Source organism: Drosophila miranda (genome assembly GCF_003369915.1).
Source record: "Drosophila miranda strain MSH22 chromosome Y unlocalized genomic scaffold, D.miranda_PacBio2.1 Contig_Y1_pilon, whole genome shotgun sequence".
Taxonomy (NCBI): domain Eukaryota; kingdom Metazoa; phylum Arthropoda; class Insecta; order Diptera; family Drosophilidae; genus Drosophila; species Drosophila miranda.
Genome location: NW_022881603.1, coordinates 27,215,076 through 27,238,401, shown reverse-complemented (window position 1 = coordinate 27,238,401; position 23,326 = coordinate 27,215,076). Strand labels below are relative to the sequence as shown.

Below are 23,326 nucleotides of genomic sequence, written 5' to 3'. Positions count from 1 at the left end.
AGACTGTGGAAAGCATCCGCGGTTGGGCACTCGGGAATCCTGATGAGACTCCCGCAATTACCAGAGACGACAGATTACTGTATCCCCAGTGATCACCTCTCGACGCCCTTCTAGGTATCAATCCCATCTAGGGAGGACTGGGAGATGGGCGAACCAGGACCTGCAAATGCGGTCCACTTCTACACTGATGGCTCAAAGCTAGACGGCCGCGTGGGAGGCGGAGTCTACTGCAGCGAGCTGAACATCAGTCATTGCTTCAGGCTCCCGGATCACTGTAGTGTGTTCCAAGCGGAGGTTGAAGCCATCAAGGAGGCCATTTCGATCGTCTCCAAATTACTTCTAGATACGCACTTAGTGTGCGTCTTCTCGGACAGCCAAGCAGCTATCAAAGCTCTAGGCTCAATATCGTCGAACTCAGCGACTGTAAATGACTGCCGCAGGTCTCTGCACGAGATCGCAGAGCAGTTAGATCTCTTCCTTATATGGGTCCCCGGCCACAGGGACATCGAGGGGAATGACGCCGCCGACGAGCTAGCCAGGCAGGGTACTACGATTCCTCTCCTACCGGAGAGGGAGCAAGTAGCGATGCCCTTGGCTACGTGCAGGCTCCTAACGCACGAATTGTTCGAGCAAAATGCCAATAGGAGATGGCAGCAAACCGTTTCCTGTAAAGTCTCAAGATTGATATGGCCATATCGATCGAAGAAGCGCTCAGCAGAGCTGTATAAACTCAGCAGAGCACAGTGCTCTGCAGTTACTAGAGCCATTACGGGACACTGGCAGATCGGCACTCACGCCTCTAGACTGTCAATCCCTCATAACGACTTCTGCAGGAGTTCTCGCGACGAGGAGGAGGAGGAATCGGTCCCCCACTTCTTCTGCTACTGCCCAGCCCTTGGAAATCGTCGTCTTCGAATTCTCGGGGCCGCTTTCCTCACGGACATTTCGGACCTGTCCGTAATCAAACCAGGGACCTTGTCCAAATACATCCAAGCCACCGGATGGGACTGCCCTTAACCTGCAGTAGTATGCTCTCACGGTTCGGGCAACGCGAAGGGGCACATGCCCATGCGGCAACACAACGGACCTTTTATAGGTCCAAGTGAGCTTGGGGGCGGGAGGCTCTTATCCCCCCCCTCCCGGCTACCGCCTTAACCTAACCTAACCTATATCGTCCATATAGACGTGACAAGTTTTCCCAACTTGTTCTCTAAGTATATCGTCCATTGCCCTTTGGAAAATGCTGGGAGCGTTCGTCAATCCCATAGGAATTCTTAGAAATTCATATTTGCCGTTATTTATGGAAAAATATGTTTTTTCAACATCTGATTCCCTCATTAAAATCTGATAGAAACCTGACTCTAAATCAATGGCCGAGAAATACTTTGCCTTACCTAAATTGGCAAGGATTACTGAAGGATCATGCATAGGGTATCTATCCGGTATGGTGTTTCTTAAAGTCTATTACTAATCTATGTTTAGGAGTTCCGTCCTCATTTACTCCCTTCTTTGGTACTACTATTACTGGTGAATTATATGGGCTTTTACTAGGTCTGATTATACCTTCATCTATCATTTTACTTATTTCGTTATTAACGAAATCGTTAACCGAATAAGCGTATGGATACTGCTTGCCATATACCGGTCTATCATGTTCAGTGTTAATCTCTCTTTTTATATCCGTTCTGAACGGTAACTGTAAATTTATATTGGCATGGTCTTCTTCGATGATAGATACCATTTTCTCTCTGAGATTTTCTAAATTGTCCTCTTTGTAGGTTATTGTGTTATACAATTTCATTTTTTTCAATTCAGAATTTGCATAATTTTGAATGTCGGTTATTTCTACGACGGCGCGTTCAGGATTTTTGCATCCCAAACTTTTAAATTGTTCATTGTCGGATAATTCAACGACGGCGTGTTCAGGATTCTTTAATCCCAAACTATTCGAACTTTTAGTGTCGGATGATTCAACGACGGCGTGATCAGGATATTTTAATCCCAAACTATTAAAACTTTGGATGTCGCATAATTCAACGACGGCGGGTTCAGGATATTTGAATCCCAAACTATTGACGGATAATTCTTCGTCGGCGTGCTCAGGATTTTTTGATCCCAAGCTATATAAACTTCCTTCTACCTTTACTGAATCACTTTTCATTTCTTTTTCTTCTTCAAAATATTTTTTTATTATATATTCCTTCAACGGAAGGATGGTTTTTCCTTCTATAAAGGTTAATTTGTTTAAAGAAAGGACCTCGTCATATATTAGTTTCTCCTCATTGTCTTTATAACTTAAAGTCCCCTTTCCTGTATCAATAACAGCTCCGATTTTCTTTAATAGGTTAAATCCTATTAGTAAATCTGCCTCCATTCCATCTATTTCATAAAACACTTGTTTTGTGTTGAAAATAGTTATATTATGGAAATATTTAATTATTGAAATATTTAATTATTGAAAACCCATTCACTGTAGCAACTTTCTTATAAATTGATAATTCTTTTTTATTTTCGTAAATTCCCTTTTTTATATAACAGGAAGTTGCTCCCGTATCTATGAAAACTTTTAATTCTCTGTTTATTTTTTTATCTACTCTTTTTAAGTAGGGCAGACCTACTTCGAGGGCTGATCTAAAAAATGGTCCTCCTCATTGTTATTTATCCGCATTGCTTTATTAGCCGGTTGTTCCGACATTTCGTTTGGCTTTCGTTTCTGCGCCTGATTTTCGTTAGACTGATTATTCGGTACTACGTTTGCCCTAAAATGCTGAGCTTGGTTATAATTGTTATTATTTCTCCTATAATAACCGTTAGTATTCTCCCGATAATTTCTATTATTATTATTTCCCCTGAATTGATTGCTGTTCTGTCGGTTCTTGATTTGTATCAATTCGTCTACATCCATTGGTTCTGAGGCCTGATTTTGTTGTCTATTACCCAAGAAATAGGGATGTCCCCATGACATGTTATTCCTCTGAAGATCCCTTTTTTGGTCGAATGGTGAACTATTAGTCCTTGGTTGTCGTTGGTTGAATCTTAATGTATTGTAGTTATTATTCCCTGAATTTCTGGGGCCACTGAATTGGTAGGCAAATTGGGCCCGAATGTTATTTGATTGCAATTACTGTACCTTTGCCAAGGCATTCGGTAAATCTGGGGGATTCAATGAAAATAGGATTTCTGCAATGCCGCCGTTTAGGCCAGTGACAAAAATGCGTAAGGCATTGTCTCTAATTTTCTTATTTGATTCTTTCGTGATTTCACTGTCCTTTCCGTGCGTCATTATTGTCTTATTTATTAACAAGGTCATTTTCTTGTTAACCTCGTTATAGAAATCTATTATTGAAAGGTTCCCTTGTCGGAGAACGCTTAACTCCTGTTCTATTATGTAAATTGGTCTCTTGTCACTGTAAACAAAGTCAAGTCGTGAAAGTATGGCATCAAAATTTAAAACTGTCCCGTGGTTGGTCAGTGCGTCATGTGCTGGTCCTGTTATTTTGTTTCTCAAAATTGTTAAGGCAATATAATATTGCTTACTTCCTTTCTTATATAACTTCACTGCAGTTTCTGCAGCTTCCCTCCATCCTACGTATTGGTTTAATCCACCATTGAAAATTCGTAGGGATTCTATTACCTTTAATGTGGTGTCATCTTTTATTGTCTCGTCTATTGCTTCTGCCTGATAATCTGATACCTGATCGGATTTAGTTTCTATTTGTTGTTTTAAATTTACAATTTGCTTCTGTACTTGTGAAATTTGAAGTGCTATCAATTGTTTGACCAGATCTGCAGTAAGATCGGTCCTTGTTTGTGAGTTAATCATTTTTAGCTTTTCAAAATCTAAAGTTAGTTGATCCACCTTAAATATTTCTTATATGTTTGTTTTTATAATCTAATATAACCTAATTGAACTTATATATTTATTAATACAACTTTTGCTCACGAAATATCCGGTAGGGGTCGTCCTTCTTAGTTTGGCTGACAGATCTTCGAACGGGTCTTCCTTCTTGATTTGGCTGACAGGTCTTCGAACGGGTCTTCCTTCTTAAATTTCTTTGTTTAACTGGGTCTTCTGGGGTCTTCCTTCTTTGGTTTAGCTGATAGTTTCACTTTCTTTGTGTTTTGGTTTGGTTGGTTTTGTTTAAAAACTTTGTTTTTTTTGTTTTTTTTGTATTTTTGAATTGTCTTGATTAGCTTTTGTATTTATTTGTATTTTGAATTGTATTTGTATTTGTATTTGTATTGTATATTGTATTTATTTTTGCACACCCTAAGCTCCGGTTTTTTTCCTTTTTATCTCACTTTTTCTTATCTTATATCTCACAGTCACTCCGCGTTTTTATATCTGAAGGATTTATTCCATTAATTAATTGTCCTTCGGGTTTCGGCACGACGCAACACTTTTATTATTCGGTGCTTTTTATACAACGTCGCCCCACGTTGGGCGCCAATTAAATAACTGCGGTAGCGGATTGTGTTTTTAAAAAGTTTTTATTTTACTTCTCACTTCACTGATATAGATTTAAGTAGAGGGTCACAAAGGATTCCGGGCAAAGGGTTTGCGCGATCTTAATTTTTAGCTCGACTTTGCGGTGTCGCTTCTGGATCAAGACTGACTTGAACTTTCTGATCTTTGCATCGTTGATCCCTTTCGGGAATAGTTTTTCTATAAACATTTCAATTGATTTCGCCATCCCGAGTATTGGATTTCGTCATCCAAAGAGAGAACTGTAAAATGTCTAAAGTGCAGGATCTGCAGAAAGCCGGGACTGAGATTGTTTATGAGAAGCCGGGTGTGGGCAAACATTGGTTTTCCATTTAGGCGAGTGTCAAAGATTGGGATTGCGGCGGGAGCCCTTGCGATTGTACATCTTAGAAATCAATTAGGCGGAGGCCCAAGATTGAAATTGTTTTCGTTTTGGAAAGCCAAAGATTGTTTACAACTCGTATTAGAGCTCAATAGAATTGGGTACGTTAACTTGCACGCATTGAGGAAGGGTGTTGAAGAATGACCATCTCTAGCAATGCACGCATGTATTGACAGACATATGAGTATGTAGACGTATGTATGAGTGAGAGACGTTACGAAGCGACGTTCTCTTATCTCCCTTTTTGTTCTCTATTTCGTTCGGTCTCTATCTGCCTGCGAGCAGAGCATTTATTAGTCACAAATAAACCTTACATATGAACGGTTGCGTTTTTATACCCGATACTCAAAATGAGTATTGGGGTATATTAGATTTGTGGTAAAAGTGGATGTGTGTAACGTCCAGAAGGAATCGTTTCCGACCCCATAAAGTATATATATTCTTGATCAGCATCAATAGCCGAGTTGATTGAGCCATGTCTGTCTGTCCGTCTGTCCGTCCGTCCGTCTGTCCGTCTGTCCGTCCCTATTAGCGCCTAGTGCTCAAAGACAATAAGAGCTAGAGCAACGATGTTTTGGATCCAGACTTCTGTGATATGTCACTGCTACAAAAATATTTCAAAACCTCGCACCGCCCACTTCCGCCCCCACAAAGGACGAAAATCTGTTGCATCCACAATATTGAGGATACGAGAAAACTAAAAACGCAGAATCATAGATAATGATCATATCTATCAGATTGCTGAATCTGGATCAGATCAGATCATTTTTATAGCCAAAAGGAACAAATCAACACGCTCAGACTAATTTTCTGTCTCTCTCGCACGCCCTCTTTGTCGTGTCGTTCAATATTAGCGGCGTCTGCCGGAGGAGAGCCATACTGACTTAGTATCGGGCATAACTGTAGAGTTGCGGTGTCCGCTGCAACTCACAACGTTCCCCCTCGTTACTTTTCGGTACAAGAACTTCCCTTGCAACGGCAGCGAAATTCTGTCCAACAATATTTTGATATATATATATTTTATATATATTTTAGATATTCTTTTATCCGATTATATTTCACTCTGATTTGATTTATTTGCCTCATATTTAAAGCGCTAATCACAAAAATTTTTTAGTGCTATAATTTAAATATGTTTGCAAAATAATTTTCAATATTAAACATTTATTTTGACGTGATTGATTTATTTTTTTTATTGCAATTTAACGTTTAAATTTTAATGTTTAATATGTTTTTACTTTTTATATTTTTATTTATAAAAAAAACATCAAAAATAAGTAAATATATAAATAATAAATGATAAAGAACAAAATAAATAAATAATAAATAAATAAATAATAAATGATAAAAAAAACAAAATAATTAAATACATCAAAAATAATTGAATAAAGAAATAAAAAATAAATAAATACATCAAAAATAATTACATAAATAAATAATAAATGATAAAGAGCAAAATAAATAAATACAAGCACTAATAAATAAATATGTACATACAAAATAATAAATAAATCATATGTATATCAAATTTAAATTGTTATTTTACTGTTTATCATTTAGTAATTTATTTAATTTGTAATTATTTAATTTAATAATTAATTTATTAATGAGGTTTTTTTATGTATTTATTTATGGATATTTGTATATAATTTTTTTGCTTATCATTTATTATTTATTTATTTTTGATGTACAATTTATTTATTTATTATTTATTTATTTTTGATGTGCAATTTATTTATTTATTATTTATTAATTTTTAGGTAATTTTGTATGAATTTATTTATTTATTATGTCTTTATCTGGGATTCGATTTTCTTCCATTTTCAATTGGAATTGGAATTACTTAACACAACTTCAACAAAACATAGAATCCACACACATTCCCCCACCCATCTCCATCTCCATCCATCCCCCCATCCTCGCACTGTTCCCGCCTCTCAATTGCATTTCGCATTTGAAATTCTGGCGATTCTGGCATGAAAATTCTACTTTGTAATTAAGGAAACTTGATTGAACACGTTCCCGAATGTGTCCGTGTCCGTGGCCGTGTGTATGTGTATGTAGATGGAGATGCAGATTTCCCCAAGCATTTCCCCGAATCTGCTCCACTTGATGGATCGTTGGAGAGTGCGAAGAGGCGAGTCCCCTCTCGTCCTCTCGTCTCTGATTCAATTTGCAATTCGAATATGTTTGCTACATCATGTGGCATGTTCTGTTCCGCTTTGGTTGCATAAATGAAAACTAATTCGTGAAAATGTTTTTCTTGTTTCCCACCCATTTTCCTTTCAGTGGCGTATGTCAGCGAATGGTGGAAAAAATCGAATCCGTATTGAAAAGCCGAGCAAATCCGTGCAGAAAAGATGAGTAAAACAAGAGAAAATAACAACACGAACACAGAACAGCGGACAGCGGATCCTCCATTGGGAAACAACTTATGAGAAACTCTGGAAAAACACTGGAAAAACCCTCCCCCCAGAAAAACTGAATGAAAAACCAAACGAAAAGAAAGAAAAGCGAAAGTACAGATAAAAGAAAACAGTTGAAAGGGAATAAAATAAAGGAGTACAACATCAAAGTTTGGAAACTGGAAAAATACACCTAGAAAATGGATAGGGATAGTTTTTCCTCTGTTCTTACGGGCCAACGGCGAGCGCCGCTGGCCCTCTTCCTGGCCGTGGCCACTGCCGCTCTGATGCTCTTCCAGGATGCGGTCGAGGCCGAACAGCATCCGGCAACCGCCGATGAAGGTAAGTGCTGGCTTTTTTTCCTCTTTCTATTTTTTTTAGCCTCCCAATCGTTAGCAATCGTTGGTCTTCGGTGATTCTCGATTCTCGAGACTCGGAATTCCAATTAAAGAATTTAATGAAATGAATTTTCATTCGAAACTAAAGTATCGAATATACCACACAAGGGGTTTTATAATGACATTTCATGGACGTTCAAAAGGGAAATTAGAGAACACATTAGCAGGGGTTTTGTTGTTTCGTTTGTCCCCAAAACCCCGAACCGAACCTCAAGCTATGATTATGTTTAGTTTTTTTTTTTTTACCCTTAGGTAAACGAAGGCGTAACCTCTCCAGGGCCAAACATCAACATCTGGCATCCAAAAACTCAAACACATTCGTTCTCCGTCATTCATTCGCTCAGTGATTCCAGGGTTAATTGCAAAGGGAAATGGAAAATAGAAAACAGAAAAACAGACAGAAATGTTGTTTTCATTTTTTGACTCGGGATGTAATTGAAAACAGGAAAACAGTAAAGGAAAAAGGTTCAAATGTCACTGCGGTGATGGAAAACCTTGAAAAATGGTTTGAGCACTGACAACGGTAGAAGAGTGACTAAAACTAGTTAACCGAAGATCCTAAAAAGTGTTAAAATATCACTAATAAATATACATTTCTGTATGTTTTTTTATAAATAAATAAATTATCAAAATAAATTCATTCTAAGCCATAAAATGTCTTTCGTGTAAAACATCCCCTTTAAAAATCTCATAAAAATTATAGTTTTTTTTGTGACTCTCTTACGGATCTGCCCATAAAATTGCAGCATGTGGTAATGATGTCACAGGTGAGGGAACTCCCTCTCGCCACGTCACCCCTCGTCACACCATCCCCCTCCTCACCCAACAACCAATCATCATTATTGTCATCAGAGGGGTGTCGCGCAGCCCGAAAATGTGATTTAAATTCGATTATTCTCAATTATTTTGTTAGATTCAATTCATTTTCAGTTTTCGCAGAGTCACAGAGTACCCTGCTATCCACTATCCCCTCTATCCTATGTATAGAGAAAATAGTTTTTCTGTTCTAATTTTGGTTCACGTTTTTATTGGTTCACTTGAGTGAATGGGATTCATCGCTTCAATGGGATTTTCAAACAGCAAAAAAAAATTAAACATTTTCACAAATTTCATATATGTAAAAATGATGACTTTTCGAGGTTTTCCCAAAGAAGAAAACTCGATTAAAACCGTTTGACATTTCCCGTCGCCTCGAATCATTTCAATTTGATTTGTTTTGATTATCCGTCTAATTTGAAAATAATACAAAATACATTCAATTTTTCCACCCATTCAAGATTAAAGTGTTCATTTTCTAATTTCAAATCTAATTGAATGTCGAAATTTCCCAATTTTCAATTGAACGAACAGGGGGGCGGGGGTGGAAGTGGTATCAATACAAAGAAAGGCCAACAAATTCTTTAAAAAAAAAATTATAATCCCTAAACGAAATAAAGAACGAGGGGGAACGTTGTGAGTTGCTGCGGACACCGCAACTCTACAGTTATACCCGATACTAAGTCAGTATGGCTCTCCTCCGGCAGACGTCGCTAATATTAAACGACACGACAAAGAGTGCGTGCGAGAGAGACAGAAAATCAGTCTGAGCGTGACGTCGGGCGCTGCGTAGCCAGTGCAAATTGATTTGTTCCTTTTGGCTATACAAATTATCTGATCTGATCCAGATTCAGCAATCTGATAGATATGGTCGTTATCTATGATTCTGCGTTTTTAGTTTTCTCGAATCTGCAATATTGTGGAGGCAACAGATTTTCGCCTTTGAGTGAGCGGAAGGGGGTGGGGCGAAATTTTGAGATATGCGATTTATAGTGAGATCTAACAGGAGTGCGGATACTAAATTTGGTTACTCTAGCCTTAATAGTCTCTGAGATTTGTGGATGCTCCATTATTTTCGACCTTTGCGGGGTCGGAAGGGGGTGTGGCGAAATTTGGACACAAAACGGTCAAGGTCCGATATCACAGGAGTGAGGATACCAAATTTGGTTGCTCTAGCTCTTATGGGTTCTGAGATCCTTGAACTCATATTTTGCAATTTTGCAAACCGACCATGAAACCTGTGTGTTAGAGAGAGACAGAGCGAGAAAGAATGAAATTGTTTTCTTGATTCTGGCTATAATAATTATACGATCTGGTTCAGATTTTGCACTCTAGAAGATATAGTCATCCTCTATGATTCTACGCTTTTGGTTTTCTCATATCTTTAAAATTGTGGATGCCACAGATTTTCGTCCTTTGTGGGGGCAGAAGTGGGCGGGGCGAAGTTTTGAAATATTTTTGTAGCAGTGACATATCACAGAAGTCTGGATTCAAAACATCGTTGCTCTAGCTCATATAGTCTTTGAGCACTAGGCGCTGAAGGGGACGGATAGACGGACGGACGGACAGACGGACAGACGGACAGACAGACATGGCTCAATCGACTCGGCTATTGATGCTGATCAAGAATATATATACTTTATGGGGTCGGAAACGATTCCTTCTGGACGTTACACACATCCACTTTTACCACAAATCTAATATACCCCAATACTAATTTTGAGTATCGGGTATAAAAACCAGAAAAAACGTAAAAAGCTGTTGTCGAGAGGATAAGACTGTGTGAGGGGGGGGGGGGGGGGGGGGGGGGGGGGGGAGATTGGGAAGAGGTCTACCGGTCGTTCGGTCGCAGATGTTATGACGCAGAAATAATCCATTGATTCAATAAATGTATTTCTGGGGATTTTTGTCTGTTTCCCTTCCCTTTCCACCCTCTCCATCCACTCAGCACTCCACTCTTTTTATACCCGATACTCAAAATGAGTATTGGGGTTTATTAGATTTGTGGTAAAAGTGGATGTGTGTAACGTCCAGAAGGAATCGTTTGCGACCCCATAAAGTATATATATTCTTGATCAGCATCAATAGCCGAGTTGATTGAGCCATGTCTGTCTGTCCGTCTGTCCGTCTGTCCGTCCGTCCGTCTGTCCGTCCCTATTAGCGCCTAGTGCTCAAAGACTATAAGAGCTAGAGCAACGGTGTTTTGGATCCAGACTTCTGTGATATGTCACTGCTACAAAAATATTTCAAAACTTCGCCCCGCCCACTTCCGCCCCCACAAAAGACGAAAATCTGTGTCATCCACAATTTTAAAGATATGAGAAAACCAAAAACGCAGAATCGTAGAGAATGACCATATCTTTTAGACTGCAGAGTTTGAATAAGATCGTATTATTATTATAGCCAGCATCAAGAAAACAATTTCATTTTTTCTCGCCCTGTCTCTCTCTAACACACACGTAGCATAGCCGGCTTTGCTTAGAGTAAAACATTAGCGCCTAGATCTCAGAGACTATAAAAGCTAGAGCAACCAAATTTGGTATCCACACTCCTTATATAGCCAAAAGGAACAAATCAATTTGCAGTGGCTACGCAGCGCCCGACGTCACGCTCAGACTGATTTTCTGTCTCTCTCGCACGCACTCCTTGTCGTGTCGTTCAATATTAGGAGGAGAGCCATACTGACTTAGTATCGGGTATAACTGTAGAGTTGCAGTGTCCGCTGCAACTCACAACGTTCCCCCTCGTTTTTTTTATACCCGATACTCAAAATGAGTATTGGGGTATATTAGATTTGTGGTAAAAGTGGATGTGTGTAACGTCCAGAAGGAATCGTTTCCGACCCCATAAAGTATATATATTCTTGATCAGCATCAATAGCCGAGTCGATTGAGCCCCGTCTGTCTGTCCGTCTGTCCGTCCGTCCGTCCGTCCGTCCGTCCGTCCGTCCGTCCGTCCGTCCGTCCCCTTCAGCGCCTAGTGCTCAAAGACTATAAGAGCTAGAGCAACGATGTTTTGGATCCAGACTTCTGTGATATGTCACTGCTACAAAAATATTTCAAAACTTCGCCCCGCCCACTTCCGCCCCCACAAAAGACGAAAATCTGTGTCATCCACAATTTTAAAGATATGAGAAAACCAAAAACGCAGAATCGTAGAGAATGACCATATCTTTTAGACTGCAGAGTTTGAATAAGATCGTATTATTATTAGAGCCAGCATCAAGAAAACAATTTCATTTTTTCTCGCCCTGTCTCTCTCTAACACACACGTAGTATAGCCGGCTTTGCTTAGAGTAAAACATCAGCGCCTAGATCTCAGAGACTTTAAAAGGTAGAGCAACCAAATTTTGTATCCATACTCCTAATATATCGGACCGAGACGAGTTTGTTTCAAAATTTCGCCACACCCCCTTCCGCCCCCGCAATGGACGAAAATCTGGGAATATTCACAAATCTCAGAGACAATTAACGCTAGAGTAACCAAATTTAGTATCCGCACTCCTGTTAGATCTCACTATAAAACGTATATCTCAAAATTTCGCCTCACCCTCTTCCGCCCACACAAAGGACGAAAATCTGTTGCATCCACAATATTGAAGATTCGAGAAAACTAAAAGCGCAGAATCATAGATAATGACCATATCTATCAGATTCCTGAATCTGGATCAGATCGGATCATTTTTTTAGCCAATAGAAACAAATCAATTTGCAGTTGTTACGCAGCGCCCGACGTCACGCTCAGACTGATTTTCTGTCTCTGTCGCACGCACTCTTTGTCGTGTCGTTTAATATTAGCGGCGTCTGCCGGAGGAGAGCCATACTGACTAAGTATCGGGTATAAATGTAGAGTTGCGGTGTCCGCAGCAACTCACAACGTTCCCTCTCGTTTGTTTTTCTTTTGTTTGAAAGTCAAATATTTGCACAATAATTTGTGGAAAAATGTAGAAATGCTGGCGTTACAGGAGCGACCCCGGCCCGGCCCCGCATTCGTATCTATAGCCGTATCCCTGATCCGTGGGGACTATGTGGGGAAACGCTAGTCTTCAGCAACAACGCCAAGTATCTTGGCCTAATCCTCGATAGAAAGCTCGATTGGAAATTGAGCATAGAGGATAGAGTAAAGAAGGCCACAGTGGCCCTCTATACTTGCAGGAAAGCCATCGGACTAAAATGGGGAATGACCCCCTATATAGTTCGGTGGCTCTACACCGCCATCATACGACCAATCATGCTCCATGGAGTGGTGGTATGGTGGCCAGCCTTGGACAGAAGGACATGCCTCAATAAACTCAGCAGAGTTCAACGCATGGCAGAGCTATGCATAACTGGCGGGCTACGCACTACTCCAGGGGAAGCCCTGGATACTGTGCTGGACCTCCTCCCTGTGGATCTCATGGGAAAGAAGGTGGCAACACTTTCCGCCCTCAGAATGAGAGAAGCCAGACTGTGGAAAGCATCCGCGGTTGGGCACTCGGGAATCCTGATGAGACTCCCGCAATTACCAGAGAGGACAGATTACTGTATCCCCAGTGATCACCTCTCGACGCCCTTCCAGGTATCAATCCCATCTAGGGAGGACTGGGAGATGGGCGAACCAGGACCTGCAAATGCGGTCCACTTCTACACTGATGGCTCAAAGCTAGACGGCCGCGTGGGAGGCGGAGTCTACTGCAGCGAGCTGAACATCAGCCATTGCTTCAGGCTCCCGGATCACTGTAGTGTGTTCCAAGCGGAGGTTGAAGCCATCAAGGAGGCCATTTCGATCGTCTCCAAATTACTTCTAGATACGCACTTAGTGTGCGTCTTCTCGGACAGCCAAGCAGCTATCAAAGCTCTAGGCTCAATATCGTCGAACTCAGCGACTGTAAATGACTGCCGCAGGTCTCTGCACGAGATCGCAGAGCAGTTAGATCTCTTCCTTATATGGGTCCCCGGCCACAGGGACATCGAGGGGAATGACGCCGCCGAGCTAGCCAGGCAGGGTACTACGATTCCTCTCCTACCGGAGAGGGAGCAAGTAGCGATGCCCTTGGCTACGTGCAGGCTCCTAACGCACGAATTGTTCGAGAAAAATGCCAATAGGAGATGGCAGCAAACCGTTTCCTGTAAAGTCTCAAGATTGATATGGCCATATCGATCGAAGAAGCGCTCAGCAGAGCTGTATAAACTCAGCAGAGCACAGTGCTCTGCAGTTACTAGAGCCATTACGGGACACTGGCAGATCGGCACTCACGCCTCTAGACTGTCAATCCCTCATAACGACTTCTGCAGGAGTTGTCGCGACGAGGAGGAGGAGGAATCGGTCCCCCACTTCTTCTGCTACTGCCCAGCCCTTGGAAATCGTCGTCTTCGAATTCTCGGGGCCGCTTTCCTCACGGACATTTCGGACCTGTCCGTAATCAAACCAGGGACCTTGTCCAAATACATCCAAGCCACCGGATGGGACTGCCCTTAACCTGCAGTAGTATGCTCTCACGGTTCGGGCAACGCGAAGGGGCACATGCCCATGCGGCAACACAACGGACCTTTTATAGGTCCAAGTGAGCTTGGGGGCGGGAGGCTCTTATCCCCCCCCTCCCGGCTACCGCCTTAACCTAACCTAACCTATATCGTCCATATAGACGTGACAAGTTTTCCCAACTTGTTCTCTAAGTATATCGTCCATTGCCCTTTGGAAAATGCTGGGAGCGTTCGTCAATCCCATAGGAATTCTTAGAAATTCATATTTGCCGTTATTTATGGAAAAAGATGTTTTTTCAACATCTGATTCCCTCATTAAAATCTGATAGAAACCTGACTCTAAATCAATGGCCGAGAAATACTTTGCCTTACCTAAATTGGCAAGGATTACTGAAGGATCTTGCATAGGGTATCTATCCGGTATGGTGTTTCTTAAAGTCTATTACTAATCTATGTTTAGGAGTTCCGTCCTCATTTACTCCCTTCTTTGGTACTACTATTACCGGTGAATTATATGGGCTTTTACTAGGTCTGATTATACCTTCATCTATCATTTTACTTATTTCGTTATTAAAGAAATCGTTAACCGAATAAGCGTATGGATACTGCTTGCCATATACCGGTCTATCATGTTCAGTGTTAATCTCTCTTTTTATATCCGTTCTGAACGGTAACTGTAAATTTATATTGGCATGGTCTTCTTCGATGATAGATACCATTTTCTCTCTGAGATTTTCTAAATTGTCCTCTTTGTAGGTTATTGTGTTATACAATTTCATTTTTTTCAATTCAGAATTTGCATAATTTTGAATGTCGGTTATTTCTACGACGGCGCGTTCAGGATTTTTGCATCCCAAACTTTTAAATTGTTCATTGTCGGATAATTCAACGACGGCGGGTTCAGGATTCTTTAATCCCAAACTATTCGAACTTTTAGTGTCGGATGATTCAACGACGGCGTGCTCAGGATATTTTAATTCCAAACTATTAAAACTTTGGATGTCGCATAATTCAACGACGGCGGGTTCAGGATATTTGAATCCCAAACTATTGACGGATAATTCTTCGTCGGCGTGCTCAGGATTTTTTGATCCCAAGCTATATAAACTTCCTTCTACCTTTACTGAATCACTTTTCATTTCTTTTTCTTCTTCAAAATATTTTTTTATTATATATTCCTTCAACGGAAGGATGGTTTTTCCTTCTATAAAGGTTAATTTGTTTAAAGAAAGGACCTCGTCATATATTAGTTTCTCCTCATTGTCTTTATAACTTAAAGTCCCCTTTCCTGTATCAATAACAGCTCCGATTTTCTTTAATAGGTTAAATCCTATTAGTAAATCTGCCTCCATTCCATCTATTTCATAAAACACTTGTTTTGTGTTGAAAATAGTTATATTATGGAAATATTTAATTATTGAAAACCCATTCACTGTAGCAACTTTCTTATAAATTGATAATTCTTTTTTATTTTCGTAAATTCCCTTTTTTATATAACAGGAAGTTGCTCCCGTATCTATGAAAACTTTTAATTCTCTGTTTATTTTTGTATCTACTCTTTTTAAGTAGGGCAGACCTACTTCGAGGGCTGATCTAAAAAATGGTCCTTCGCAATGTTATTTATCCGCATTGCTTTATTAGCCGGTTGTTCCGACATTTCGTTTGGCTTTCGTTTCTGCGCCTGATTTTCGTTAGACTGATTATTCGGTACTACGTTTGCCCTAAAATGCTGAGCTTGGTTATAATTGTTATTATTTCTCCTATAATAACCGTTACTATTCTCCCGATAATTTCTATTATTATTATTTCCCCTGAATTGATTGCTGTTCTGTCGGTTCTTGATTTGTATCAATTCGTCTACATCCATTGGCTCTGAGGCCTGATTTTGTTGTCTATTACCCAAGAAATAGGGTTGTCCCCATGACATGTTATTCCTCTGAAGATCCCTTTTTTGGTCGAATGGTGAACTATTAGTCCTTGGTTGTCGTTGGTTGAATCTTAATGTATTGTAGTTATTATTCCCTGAATTTCTGGGGCCACTGAATTGGTAGGCAAATTGGGCCCGAATGTTATTTGATTGCAATTACTGTACCTTTGCCAAGGCATTCGGTAAATCTGGGGGATTCAATGAAAATAGGATTTCTGCAATGCCGCCGTTTAGGCCAGTGACAAAAATGCGTAAGGCATTGTCTCTAATTTTCTTATTTGATTCTTTCGTGATTTCACTGTCCTTTCCGTGAGTCATTATTGTCTTATTTATTAACAAGGTCATTTTCTTGTTAACCTCGTTATAGAAATCTATTATTGAAAGGTTCCCTTGTCGGAGAACGCTTAACTCCTGTTCTATTATGTAAATTGGTCTCTTGTCACTGTAAACAAAGTCAAGTCGTGAAAGTATGGCATCAAAATTTAAAACTGTCCCGTGGTTGGTCAGTGCGTCATGTGCTGGTCCTGTTATTTTGTTTCTCAAAATTGTTAAGGCAATATAATATTGCTTACTTCCTTTCTTATATAACTTCACTGCAGTTTCTGCAGCTTCCCTCCATCCTACGTATTGGTTTAATCCACCATTGAAAATTCGTAGGGATTCTATTACCTTTAATGTGGTGTCATCTTTTATTGTCTCGTCTATTGCTTCTGCCTGATAATCTGATACCTGATCGGATTTAGTTTCTATTTGTTGTTTTAAATTTACAATTTGCTTCTGTACTTGTGAAATTTGAAGTGCTATCAATTGTTTGACCAGATCTGCAGTAAGATCGGTCCTTGTTTGTGAGTTAATCATTTTTAGTTTTTCAAAATCTAAAGTTAGTTGATCCACCTTAATTATTTCTTATATGTTTGTTTTTATAATCTAATATAACCTAATTGAACTTATATTTTATTAATACAACTTTTGCTCACGAACTATCCGGTAGGGGTCGTCCTTCTTAGTTTGGCTGACAGATCTTCGAACGGGTCTTCCTTCTTGATTTGGCTGACAGGTCTTCGAACGGGTCTTCCTTCTTAAATTTCTTTGTTTAACTGGGTCTTCTGGGGGTCTTCCTTCTTTGGTTTAGCTGATAGTTTCACTTTCTGTGTGTTTTGGTTTGGTTGGTTTTGTTTAAAAACTTTGGTTTTTTTGTTTTTTTTTGTATTTTTGAATTGTCTTGATTAGCTTTTGTATTTATTTGTATTTTGTATTGTATTTGTATTTGTATTTGTATTGTATATTGTATTTATTTTTGCACACCCTAAGCTCCGGTTTGTTTCCTTTTTATCTCACTTTTTCTTATCTTATATCTCACAGTCACTCCGCGTTTTTATATCTGAAGGATTTATTCCATTAATTAATTGTCCTTCGGGTTTCGCCACGACGCAACACTTTTATTATTCGGTGCTTTTTATACAACGTCGCCCCACGTTGGGCGCCAATAACTGCGGTAGCGGATTGTGTTTTTAAAAAGTTTTTATTTTACTTCTCACTTCACTGATATAGATTTAAGTAGAGGGTCACAAAGGATTCCGGGCAAAGGGTTTGCGCGATCTTAATTTTTAGCTCGACTTTGCGGTGTCGCTTCTGGATCAAGACTGACTTGAACTTTCTGATATTTGCATCGTTGATCCCTTTCGGGAATAGTTTTTCTATAAACATTTCAATTGATTTCGCCATCCCGAGTACATCACTGCTACAAAAATATTTCAAAACCTCGCACCGCCCACTTCCGCCCCCACAAAGGACGAAAATCTGTGTCATCCACAATTTTAAAGATACGAGAAAACCAAACGCAGAATCGTAGAGAATGACTATATCTTTTAGACTGCAGAATTTGAATAAGATCGTATTATTATTATAGCCAGCATTAAGACAACAATTTCATTTTTTCTCGCCCTGTCTCTCTCTAACACACACGTAGCATAGCCGGCTTTGCTTAGAGTAAAACATTAGCGCCTAGATCTCAGAGACTATAAAAGCTAGAGCAACCAAATTTGGTATCCACACTACTTATATATCGGACCGAGACGAGTTTGTTTCAAAATTTCGCCACACCCCCTTCCGCCCCGCAAAGGATGAAAATCTGGGGATATTCACAAATCTCAGAGACAATTAACGCTAGAGTAACCAAATTTAGTATCCGCACTCCTGTTAGATCTCACTATAAAACGTATATCTCAAAATTTCGCCCCACCCCCTTCCGCCCCCACAAAGGACGAAAATCTGTTGCATCCACAATATTGAGGATACGAGAAAACTAAAAACGCAGAATCATAGATAATGATCATATCTATCAGATTGCTGAATCTGGATCAGATCAGATCATTTTTATAGCCAAAAGGAACAAATCAACACGCTCAGACTAATTTTCTGTCTCTCTCGCACGCACTCTTTGTCGTGTCGTTCAATATTAGCGGCGTCTGCCGGAGGAGAGCCATACTGACTTAGTATCGGGCATAACTGTAGAGTTGCGGTGTCCGCTGCAACTCACAACGTTCCCCCTCGTTACTTTTCGGTACAAGAACTTCCCTTGCAACGGCAGCGAAATTCTGTCCAACAATATTTTGATATATATATATTTTATATATATTTTAGATATTCTTTTATCCGATTATATTTCACTCTGATTTGATTTATTTGCCTCATATTTAAAGCGCTAATCACAAAAATTTTTTAGTGCTATAATTTAAATATGTTTGCAAAATAATTTTCAATATTAAACATTTGTTTTAACGTGATTGATTTATTTTTTTTATTGCAATTTAACGTTTAAATTTTAATGTTTAATATATTTTTACTTTTTATATTTTTATTTATAAAAAAAACATCAAAAATAAGTAAATAAATAAATAATAAATGATAAAGAACAAAATAAATAAATAATAAATAAATAAATAATAAATGATAAAAAAACAAAATAATTAAATACATCAAAAATAATTGAATAAAGAAATAAAAAATAAATAAATACATCAAAAATAATTACATAAATAAATAATAAATGATAAAGAGCAAAATAAATAAATACAAGCACTAATAAATAAATATGTACATACAAAATAATAAATAAATCATATGTATATCAAATTTAAATTGTTATTTTACTGTTTATCATTTAGTAATTTATTTAATTTGTAATTATTTAATTTAATAATTAATTTAATAATGAGGTTTTTTTATGTATTTATTTATGGATATTTGTATATAATTTTTTTGCTTATCATTTATTATTTATTTTTGATGTACAATTTATTTATTTATTATTTATTTATTTTTGATGTGCAATTTATTTATTTATTATTTATTAATTTTTAGGTAATTTTGTATGAATTTATTTATTTATTATGTCTTTATCTGGGATTCGATTTTCTTCCATTTTCAATTGGAATTGGAATTACTTAACACAACTTCAACAAAACATAGAATCCACACACATTCCCCCACCCATCTCCATCTCCATCCATCCCCCCATCCTCGCACTGTTCCCGCCACTCAATTGCATTTCGCATTTGAAATTCTGGCGATTCTGGCATGAAAATTCTACTTTGTAATTAAGGAAACTTGATTGAACACGTTCCCGAATGTGTTCGTGTCCGTGGCCGTGTGTATGTGTATGTAGATGGAGATGCAGATTTCCCCAAGCATTTCCCCGAATCTGCTCCACTTGATGGATCGTTGGAGAGTGCGAAGAGGCGAGTCCCCTCTCGTCCTCTCGTCTCTGATTCAATTTGCAATTCGAATATGTTTGCTACATCATGTGGCATGTTCTGTTCCGCTTTGGTTGCATAAATGAAAACTAATTCGTGAAAATGTTTTTCTTGTTTCCCACCCATTTTCCTTTCAGTGGCGTATGTCAGCGAATGGTGGAAAAAATCGAATCCGTATTGAAAAGCCGAGCAAATCCGTGGAGAAAAGATGAGTAAAACAAGAGAAAATAACAACACGAACACAGAACAGCGGACAGCGGATCCTCCATTGGGAAACAACTTATGAGAAACACTGGAAAAACACTGGAAAAACCCTCCCCCCAGAAAAACTGAATGAAAAACCAAACGAAAAGAAAGAAAAGCGAAAGTACAGATAAAAGAAAACAGTTGAAAGGGAATAAAATAAAGGAGTACAACATCAAAGTTTGGAAACTGGAAAAATACACCTAGGAAATGGATAGGGATAGTTTTTCCTCTGTTCTTACGGGCCAACGGCGAGCGCCGCTGGCCCTCTTCCTGGCCGTGGCCACTGCCGCTCTGATGCTCTTCCAGGATGCGGTCGAGGCCGAACAGCATCCGGCAACCGCCGATGAAGGTAAGTGCTGGCTCTTTTTCCTCTTTCTATTTTTTTTAGCCTCCCAATCGTTAGCAATCGTTGGTCTTCGGTGATTCTCGATTCTCGAGACTCGGAATTCCAATTAAAGAATTTAATGAAATGAATTTTCATTCGAAACTAAAGTATCGAATATACCACACAAGGGGTTTTATAATGACATTTCAAGGACGTTCAAAAGGGAAATTAGAGAACACATTAGCAGGGGTTTTGTTGTTTCGTTTGTCCCCAAAACCCCGAACCGAACCTCAAGCTATGATTATGTTTAGTTTTTTTTTTTTTACCCTTAGGTAAACGAAGGCGTAACCTCTCCAGGGCCAAACATCAACATCTGGCATCCAAAAACTCAAACACATTCGTTCTCCGTCATTCATTCGCTCAGTGATTCCAGGGTTAATTGAAAAGGGAAATGGAAAATAGAAAACAGAAAAACAGACAGAAATGTTGTTTTCATTTTTTGACTCGGGATGTAATTGAAAACAGGAAAACAGTAAAGGAAAAAAGGTTCAAATGTCACTGCGGTGATGGAAAACCTTGAAAAATGGTTGGAGCACTGACAACGGTAGAAGAGTGACTAAAACTAGTTAACCGAAGATCCTAAAAAGTGTTAAAATATCACTAATAAATATACATTTCTGTATGTTTTTTTATAAATAAATAAATTATCAAAATAAATTCATTCTAAGCCATAAAATGTCTTTCGTGTAAAACATCCCCTTTAAAAATCTCATAAAAATTATAGTTTTTTTTGTGACTCTCTTACGGATCTGCCCATAAAATTGCAGCATGTGGTAATGATGTCACAGGTGAGGGAACTCCCTCTCGCCACGTCACCCCTCGTCACACCATCCCCCTCCTCACCCAACAACCAATCATCATTAATGTCATCAGAGGGGTGTCGCGCAGACCGAAAATGTGATTTAAATTCGATTATTCTCAATTATTTTGTTAGATTCAATTCATTTTCAGTTTTCGCAGAGTCACAGAGTACCCTGCTATCCACTATCCCCTCTATCCTATGTATAGAGAAAATAGTTTTTCTGTTCTAATTTTGGTTCACGTTTTTATTGGTTCACTTGAGTGAATGGGATTCATCGCTTCAATGGGATTTTCAAACAGCAAAAAAAAATTAAACATTTTCACAAATTTCATATATGTAAAAATGATGCCCTTCCGAGGTTTTCCCAAAGAAGAAAACTCGATTAAAACCGTTTGACATTTCCCGTCGCCTCGAATCATTTCAATTTGATTTGTTTTGATTATCCGTCTAATTTGAAAATAATACAAAATACATTCAATTTTTCCACCCATTCAAGATTAAAGTGTTCATTTTCTAATTTCAAATCTAATTGAATGTCGAAATTTCCCAATTTTCAATTGAACGAACAGGGGGGCGGGGGTGGAAGTGGTATCAATACAAAGAAAGGCCAACAAATTCTTTAAAAAAAAAATTATAATCCCTAAACGAAATAAAGAACGAGGGGGAACGTTGTGAGTTGCTGCGGACACCGCAACTCTACAGTTATACCCGATACTAAGTCAGTATGGCTCTCCTCCGGCAGACGTCGCTAATATTAAACGACACGACAAAGAGTGCGTGCGAGAGAGACAGAAAATCAGTCTGAGCGTGACGTCGGGCGCTGCGTAGCCAGTGCAAATTGATTTGTTCCTTTTGGCTATACAAATTATCTGATCTGATCCAGATTCAGCAATCTGATAGATATGGTCGTTATCTAAGATTCTGCGTTTTTAGTTTTCTCGAATCTGCAATATTGTGGAGGCAACAGATTTTCGCCTTTGAGTGAGCGGAAGGGGGTGGGGCGAAATTTTGAGATATGCGATTTATAGTGAGATCTAACAGGAGTGCGGATACTAAATTTGGTTACTCTAGCCTTAATAGTCTCTGAGATTTGTGGATGCTCCATTATTTTCGTCCTTTGCGGGGTCGGAAGGGGGTGTGGCGAAATTTGGACACAAAACGGTCAAGGTCCGATATCACAGGAGTGAGGATACCAAATTTGGTTGCTCTAGCTCTTATGGGTTCTGAGATCCTTGAACTCATATTTTGCAATTTTGCAAACCGACCATGAAACCTGTGTGTTAGAGAGAGACAGAGCGAGAAAGAATGAAATTGTTTTCTTGATTCTGGATATAATAATTATACTATCTGGTTGAGATTTTACACTCTAGAGCATATAGTCAACCTCTACGATTCTGCGTTTTTAGTTTTATCGTATCTTTAAAAATGTGGATGCCACAGATTTTCGTCCTTTGTGGGTGCGGAAGTGGGCGGGGCGAAGTTTTGAAATATTTTTGTAGCAGTGACATATCACAGAAGTCTGGATCCAAAACATCGTTGCTCTAGATCTTATAGTCTTTGAGCACTAGGCGCTGAAGGGGACGGACGGACGGACGGACGGACGGACGGACAGACGGACAGACAGACAAGGCTCAATCGACTCGGCTATTGATGCTGATCAAGAATATATATACTTTATGGGTCGGAAACGATTCCTTCTGGACGTTACACACATCCACTTTTACCACAAATCTAATATACCCCAATACTAATTTTGAGTATCGGGTATAAAAACCAGAAAAAACGTAAAAAGCTGTTGTCGAGAGGATAAGACTGTGTGAGGGGGGGGGAGATTGGGAAGAGGTCTACCGGTCGTTCGGTCGCAGATGTTATGACGCAGAAATAATCCATTGATTCAATAAATGTATTTCTGGGGATTTTTGTCTGTTTCCCTTCCCTTTCCACCCTCTCCATCCACTCAGCACTCCACTCTTTTTATACCCGATACTCAAAATGAGTATTGGGGTTTATTAGATTTGTGGTAAAAGTGGATGTGTGTAACGTCCAGAAGGAATCGTTTCCGACCTCATAAAGTATATATCTTCTTGATCAGCATCAATAGCCGAGTCGATTGAGCCATGTCTGTCTGTTCGTCTGTCCGTCTGTCCGTCCGTCCGTCTGTCCGTCCCTATTAGCGCCTAGTGCTCAAAGACTATAAGAGCTAGAGCAACGATGTTTTGGATCCAGACTTCTGTGATATGTCACTGCTACAAAAATATTTCA

General features: G+C 39.1%; 1 protein-coding gene across 5 annotated transcripts in view; it reads left to right on the top strand.

Annotated features, from left to right (window-relative positions):
* LOC117190098 (hemicentin-2-like) overlaps nucleotides 1-23,326 on the top strand; it is a 155,370-nt gene that overhangs the window by 83,460 nt on the left and 48,584 nt on the right. For all 5 annotated transcript variants that reach the window (XM_033395184.1, XM_033395183.1, XM_033395187.1 and 2 more), the window contains exons 2-3: nucleotides 7,158-7,615; nucleotides 19,769-20,226. In XM_033395184.1, coding sequence (XP_033251075.1) covers nucleotides 20,085-20,226 — 142 coding nt within the window. In that variant the 5' untranslated portion in view covers nucleotides 7,158-7,615; nucleotides 19,769-20,084. The remainder of the gene's footprint in view (nucleotides 1-7,157; nucleotides 7,616-19,768; nucleotides 20,227-23,326) is intronic.